The sequence below is a fragment of the Drosophila navojoa genome, chromosome 5 (assembly GCF_054131105.1).
Source record: "Drosophila navojoa isolate 15081-1374.11 chromosome 5, UAZ_NAV_1.0, whole genome shotgun sequence".
Classification (NCBI taxonomy): domain Eukaryota; kingdom Metazoa; phylum Arthropoda; class Insecta; order Diptera; family Drosophilidae; genus Drosophila; species Drosophila navojoa.
The window spans coordinates 26,152,642-26,160,298 of NC_142893.1; the positions used below are offsets into that span (position 1 = coordinate 26,152,642).

Here is a 7,657-nt window from a genome sequence, read left to right on the forward strand (position 1 = left end):
AAAACCCCCACCGAAAGGCATTATCCCCATCCCGCCACTGGCGACCAACTGTTGCCCGTTTTTTTTTTTCGTCGACGGCGCTGTGTAAGCGCGGTAGCCACGATTCCAATTCCAATTCCGATTCCGAATTTCCCTTTGTTTTCGGTTTCATAAAATGTTAATTTGCCGGACGCGCGATTGCATTCAAAGAGAGCTGCCCAATGCCAGCACTACATATATACATATATTTAATATATATGTATGTGTCACATATATATATATATTCATATATATATATATATATATATATATATATATTGTACATAGCAGTACATATGGTAATCTCAATTGCCGTCTTGTGCAGTTGCGTGTTGCTCGGCCTCATTGTAATGGGAAGATGCAACTGCAACTGCAACTGCAACTGGCTTCGCCATCTACTTAGCCTGCTTCCTAGCCCCTGCTCACTTGGCCAAGTTCTGCGGCTTTTGTTGCTTTCAAATGACCAATTTTCACACGCAAACTTACATAATGCGCCGCTTAGCTCGCATATGAAATGCTTAACATTTTTAAATAGACTCCTTGGCCTCAAAGTCGCTGCGATCAACAACAACAACGCCAACACTGAAAAAGACTAGAAAAAATGGGAAACCCGCCAGAGTTAAATCACGATCTCAGCACGATCTTAACTACAGGCACAACCAACCAAATATTGTGAAATATTTTCGTATCAAACGAGACACAATGTAAAAAGGAAACAAGTAAGAAGGCTCTAGTGGAGACTGCTCGACTAGGAGATACCCTGAACCCTCCAAGCTGATATTCTAGTCATTCTGCACTTCTTTTGTGCCCACATACATACACATGCATCCACACGTACGTATTCAAACGCGCTCTGCCAACTGCGCAGTAAGCAGCGACTGCGCTTGGGCTGTGCTGCAGTGTTGGTAATATTATGAGAATTTTTTTGTTGAATAATTTAATTTCTAGACGTACAATCTTAATGAAACATTCAGAACGTAATCATAATGTTCAAATGTATGTACATTCCAAAGCACAAGTCTCTAGTACTTGAAATGCGAAACAAATTGAAGGCGAAGGAGGAGTGGTATCGAAAATCGGTAAATTACAGAATGTTTGTATTCATCATATGTATATACACAGTAAATCTGAGATTTCCAGGCCTAAAGTGTTTAAATGAGGCTGAAAAAACAAAATCAAATTTTCGATTATTCTCGATAAGAAAGTTATCGGATGATTTATCGAAAAAATAAGGAAAATTTGGTATGGTATACAGGAGTATGCATGCCAAATTTCAGCTCTCTAGCTTTTGTATCTTCTGAGATCGACGCACTCATACGGACGGACAGGCGGACAGGGCTATATCGACTCAGCTCGTTTCCCTGACCAAGAATATATATATATATATACTTTATGGGGTCTGGCACGCCTCCTGCCCGTTACATACTTTTTCACCAAACCATCAAAACCTGATTTCTCATTTTCAATGGGTTCAGGGTATAAAAATCTTTTAAGTTGTCTTCGGCTCGGTTGATACCCTCGCCAAATGCGATGTGAGGGCGTGAAAACAAATAAATGATCTGACGAAAATAACAACAAAATCTAATTTTTTAATACAAGAATTTTGTAGTTAAGATATTCAGTCTATTTGCTATTTACTTAAATAAATTAATTTTAATTAATAATTAATTAGGTATACAAAGCATTTCAAATTATACTTTGTCGTTATGACTTTAAAGGGAGATTCGATTGGAAATGATAGCAAAGCTCGTCTATTAAGCAAACGAACGTAATGTTTTACTGTTGCTCGATCCAAGAATTCTAATCCCGGCACTTACTGTATGAGAAACAAATACCTCCGGAGGGTTTAGATCAAATATTTACCTTGAATACAATAGCTAAGAAATGTTGGCATTTCTTTGGACTAATTATCTGTTAACTGTTAAATATTACCACAAGATAAATCTTTATTTAGTATCTACATCTATTCGAAAGAAGACTTTACAAATATGATTCGGTGCGAGCGCATCGCTAAAATAATTGACCCTAGAAATACGACTTTCCTGCTGACTTTTTGTGGCGACTCCTCCTCATGGTGCAGCGGTTTTTGTTGGCTGACTTTGGGGGCCTACTTATGACAGGCGCGCGCCTCTTGACAAGGACAGAACTTTTGTTATATATTTTTAGTGACTTTGATGTGGCCCTCATCGATGTCCACGCCGCGGACAGTTGACATGCAGACAATGGACCATGGCGCTATATAAACACACATACGCACAGACACATACAAGTACATCTGCACACATGCATCCTGGCAACAAATTGCGGTTATTGAACCCAATTCAATTCTGGCTGCTGCTGCAGGCAGAGGTTGACGCCACTGCTGCGAAAGAAACCTGCGGCCAATACCAATTTTAGACATTTAGCGAGAGCTACTAGCAGAAAGAAGACGAGACGGAAAACAGTGAGCGGAACCGCGCTCTGGTCGTGGGCGTGCCAAGTGGCCGAAAAAGGCCAAAAGTGAAAAGTGAGCTAATGCCAGCGCATGATCTCATTTGTAGGCCTGGCCTAATTGCGTAGGCTGAGGCATTGGCTCTGCAAAGAGAGTTTGCAGAAGATTCAGGGGTTGTGTATATGTGTGTGTGTGTGTGTGTATGTGTGAGACACGTGTGTAGCTGTCCGCTCTGTTGCCTGCCTGGCTGCCCTGTCGTTTACCATGTAAAACGTTAGCAACAATGGGACACCGACAGAGGCAAGCGCAAAAGCCGCCAAAAGGTGTTAAATTGAAATCACGAGGCGCGCTCTGCCGGCAAGCTGCGAGCCGGAGGCCAAGCTGGGGGCCAAGCTTTGGCTTGGGAATTGTTCACTGCACGGAAGCATATTGGGTCCCCTGGCAGCAGACCCAGTCTCAGCCTCAGCAGCAGCAGCGGCAGATTGTGCACAGATAAGCGAAGCAGGCTCTGGGCCGACAGTTTGGCTGCGTCGGCTCGCCTTTTGGGCACATGCAACGGCAACTGCAACTGCAACAACAGCAGCAACAACAGCAAAAGCAACAATCGCCTTCTAACAAATGACTCTGCCTCTCGTTGCGGTCTCTGGGGCTTGTCCTGTCAGCAAGCAGCACGCACCACCCCTCTCCCGGGTTGCCGTAGCTACATCATGTCCTTTTGTCTTTGCGTTCGAAATTCAAATTGACATGAATTGTTGGCCCGCTCGCTGCTGCTGAGCCTCACTCCAGTCCCTATCCCAGTCGCAATCCCAATCCGAATCCCTTTCCGACTCCCAATCCCATTCCCAACCTGCTTTGTCCTCATCTGCCTCCATCGCAGACACCTACTCAGCTACTCAACGGCCCGGGCCGTGTCAATTGTTTGCATTTACACATGTTACACATAAAAGTGGCAGCCCCTGGCAAAGATTGGCAACCAGAGCAACGTCCACGGCAACAATGTGCACAACAATTTCATTAATATTAATAAATGCTAGGCTCCCTCTCGCACTCGCACTCGCACTCGCACTCGCTCTCGCATTCGCATTCGAAAGCGTTTTGTGCGCGGTTCTCGAGCGACTTCCTCGCTAGCGAGTTATTTATGCGTTGAGGCGCTGGCTCTGCTGGGAACTCTGCACGGCATTGCAGCGGAAAGCAACTTTATCGCCTTGAAGTAATTACGAGCTATTGATAGCCAGCTTAAGCTACCGTCTATCGGTCTGGAGCAGTGTGCTTTAAATACCTACATTAGAGATGAGCGCGTGATTTCGCTCACGCAGCGAGAGGTGAGGAAATGAAAACTTATCGTTTCGAAGTCAAGGTATATTGAAGAAGAGAGTCTATAACATATATCAAATCTTAATTAGGACAGTTGTCTGAGTCCATCCAGCCCTGTTCGTCTGCTTGTCTGTTCGTATTTCCATATGAATGAACTCATCGATTTGAAAGCCTATAAGAACTAAAGTCCATTTTGTTGCTAAACTATCGCATACGCAGATCTAATTTGCTTCAAAATAACCGAAAACTATTCCCATTTATTGATATCGGTTACAGCGTGAATCGTACTCTAGTTATCATCGACTTGGAGTATAAAGCGGAAAGTCTTGCATTCAGATTCTTGTATATTTCATATAATCTTGACTTTTTACATTTGTTGTATATATTCTGATCTCGAATAAATAGATAAATATACGGTGAGTACTCAATTTACTGCAGTATTTTTCCTAAATTGCGATTAAATCCACTGTACTATTTGCAGAATCTCAAGTGGAAATGAGATTCTCTCTCGTCTATTCTGAGAATTTCAAGTGCGATTGAGCTGCACTTAAATCATAATACTTTATTATTCCCTGAATCCATTGAAAATAGGAAATCAGGGTATAATGGTTTTGTGCAAAAGTATGTAACGGGCAGAAGGAATTATCGCGGACCCCATAATGTATATATATTCTTGCTCAGCACGACGAGCTGAGTCGATATAGCCCTGTCCGTCTGTCCGTCCGTATGAGTGCGTCGATCTCAGAAGATACAAAAGCTAGAGAGCTGAAATTTTTCATGCATACTCGTGTATACCATACGCAGTACAAGTTTGCCTTATTTTTTCGATAACTCATCCGATAACATTCTTATCGAGAATAATCGAAAATTTGATTTTGTTTTTTCAGCCTCATTTAAACACTTTTAGACCTGGAAATCTTAGATTTACTGTGTATATACATATGATGAATACAAACATTCTGTAATTTACAGATTTTCTGCGCAGTTAGCAGAGTGCAGGCTTATGCGTGCGTCTGGATGCATATGTATGTATGTGTGCATAGAAGAAGTGCAAAATAATTAAAATATCAGCTTGGTGGGTTCAGGGTATCTCCTAGTCGAGCAGTCTCGACTAGAGCCTTCTTACTTGTTTTTGATTTGTGGTATTGATATGGAGAGGAGCTGTGAGCTCAACTCCTCGTTAAATATTTGTCCTGTACGCTGCTCGGTCAGAGTATCTCTCGACTTGTTGATTTAAGAAAAGTATACTGCTACATATATCGAGAGTATCTATATCAAATAACTGAAATCCATCACTTTTGATCTTTGCGAATAAATATTTGGATGTCACGAGCCCATCGCCAGCTGCTGAAACCACATTTGGCGCTATCTGATATCGCTGCCACGTAATCGCATAGTTTGACTGTAAATTTATGTGCCGCTTGCGGCTGGAGGAGCAGCGAGTACATGAGGCTAGCTAAGCTAATCTAATCAGCTCTAATCACACCTCCTTGCCGTTCCTTTGCAGGCCTACGAGCTGTCAACGCTGACTGGGACCCAGGTGATGCTGCTGGTGGCCAGCGAGACGGGTCACGTGTACACATTCGCCACGCGCAAACTGCAGCCGATGATAACGTCGGAGGCGGGCAAGCAGCTGATACAGACGTGCCTGAACTCGCCGGATCCGCCGAGCGTGGGCGGCGGCGATCAGCGCATGTCCGCAACGGGCTTCGAGGAGACGGAGCTCAGCTACAACATCGCCGACGAGGACACCAAAGTAAGACAATTGATTTACGGCCATCACGGGCACGCTCATCTCGCACATCCCCAGGCGCCGCCCTCGCACTACAGCCTCGAGCAGAGCCTCATGCAGTCCGGCTACACCGGCGGCCAGGCCTCGCCCCTGGCGCACGCGCAGGCCTACGGTGGACATGCGCACCACGCGCATGTGCCGCACGTGCCGCCGCCGCACTCCACTCACTCGCACATGTCGCATACACATGCGCAGCGCTAGGGACTCAGACCTCCCCTCTCCCTCTCTCTATATCTATCTATACACATAGACGTAGGCATAGGCATAGACCTAGGTATAATTGAGTGTGTGAGTGAGTGTGCGTGTGTGTAGCAGATCCAAAGTGCATGAGTCGGCGCGGCAATGGGAGGGGGATTATGATTGAGGGGACAGTCTCGCACCTGATGATCTCGCCCGTTCATTTTGTTGTTTATCGCAGTGGGCGTAGCAGCTCATTGAAAGCATATCTTTTGTTAATACTAGTCAAAACCCAACTTGAAGGCGCCTGTGCCATAGCAAAGCCATGGCTGCTCACGTGGCCACAGCAGTACCCATAGCCATAGCCATAGCCATTCAGCAATAACTGCAGCGAATGAAATCGAATCGAATCGTACCCAGTGCCATCATTCTATAGCGTTTCCACCAGACAACTCTCGTACAGGACCAGATAGCCGAGACTGCTTTAGTTAGTCCTTAATGATAAGTGCAATAAACCGGACTAGACAGTACTAGACGAACTAAACTAAATGAACTGAAATGAAATGAGCAGAGGAGTCACTCTATGTATAATCATTTGCTGCGCAGAGTCTAATGTAAAGTAAACTACATATTGTTAGTGATTATACCAATTATTTTTTTTCTAAAGCTCGATTAGAAAATGTGCAGGGCGGCCCCAGTGCGATGAGCGTGCTCCAAAAAAGTAAAACAAATCGTTTATTATATGATATAGTAGTTGCAATATCCATTTTTTGCTTTAAGTGCAATTCATCATCGTCTTAGCATTATCTTAGCACTATTTATAAGTTATAAAGTTTATTTGATTTTCCCTCTATATATGTCTATATATATTAGTCAACTCGATTGGCCAGTTTGGCTCTGGCTCTCATAGTTATGAGAGCTACTGAATTTATCAATTTGCATGACGAATTTGAGCTTATGCGTGGCGATTTATTGTAAATAAATTTTGATCAAGTAACTAAGTCAATGTGTGTCACTTTTTTGAAATTTACTGCAAAAGATAGACACCGTTCCCTTCAAAGGTGATGAAATTGAGCTTAAATTGTCCTATTTAAAATGGTTTTATTAAACATTTACAATTAATCATTATTTTTAAAAATCATCAAATGATCTGATGAATATAAGTTCTGCTTTAATATAATAATTTTCGTTTCTGGCAAACTAAACTCAAGTTATATATACTGTGCCTGAAAATGTCAAGATTGTATAAAAAAAAAAAAAGCGCTACGCATGAACTCTGGGAGTTCTCGTTTAAATCTTAAGCCGAAACTGAAATTTAACTCGCTAATCGAATTGAATCGTCTTACCCTTTGAGCTGCTTGTTTTTCTGTTTACTAATATTTATTGTATATTTATATGAAAATTTGTAGGTAAAATTAAAAACAAAGCCAAATTACGAGGCAGCTCAAAGTATTCCATTCTTATGTGGCATGACAATAGATAATAGTTCATAATAAATAATAACAAAATTACGTAAATTGCAAACAATATAATTTAATATATTATTAAAAACATGTTTGAAACATTAAATAAATAAATATTTTAATGCAGATTACATTTCTGTCAAACAGAAATCAAAACCCCAATTCTATAATAAATATTCATAGTGAAATTAATATTAGATGTTAAATAATAATACAAAAATACTGAAAAAAAAAACACACACACACAAATAACAAAACGTTTTTAGCCTAAGTAAAAGATTGATTATGTTTAAAAATCAAATATAGTAACTATACGAATGAATGCATGCATATATATACATATAAACATATATATGTGTGTATATATATTATTTAGCTCAATATTATAAAATAATAAAAATCGAACGTAAAGAATATTTGAAAACGACGCGAGCAACTGCCCCAACTTGTGACAAAAGAGAA

General features: G+C 41.5%; 1 protein-coding gene across 1 annotated transcript in view; it reads left to right on the forward strand.

The window, feature by feature from the left end:
- The window catches only part of bs (serum response factor blistered), a 36,791-nt gene that overhangs the window by 2,292 nt on the left and 26,842 nt on the right, over positions 1 to 7,657 (forward strand). Inside the window, exon 2 of the mRNA XM_030387840.2 lies at positions 5,271 to 5,519. Coding sequence (XP_030243700.1) covers positions 5,271 to 5,519 — 249 coding nt within the window. The remainder of the gene's footprint in view (positions 1 to 5,270; positions 5,520 to 7,657) is intronic.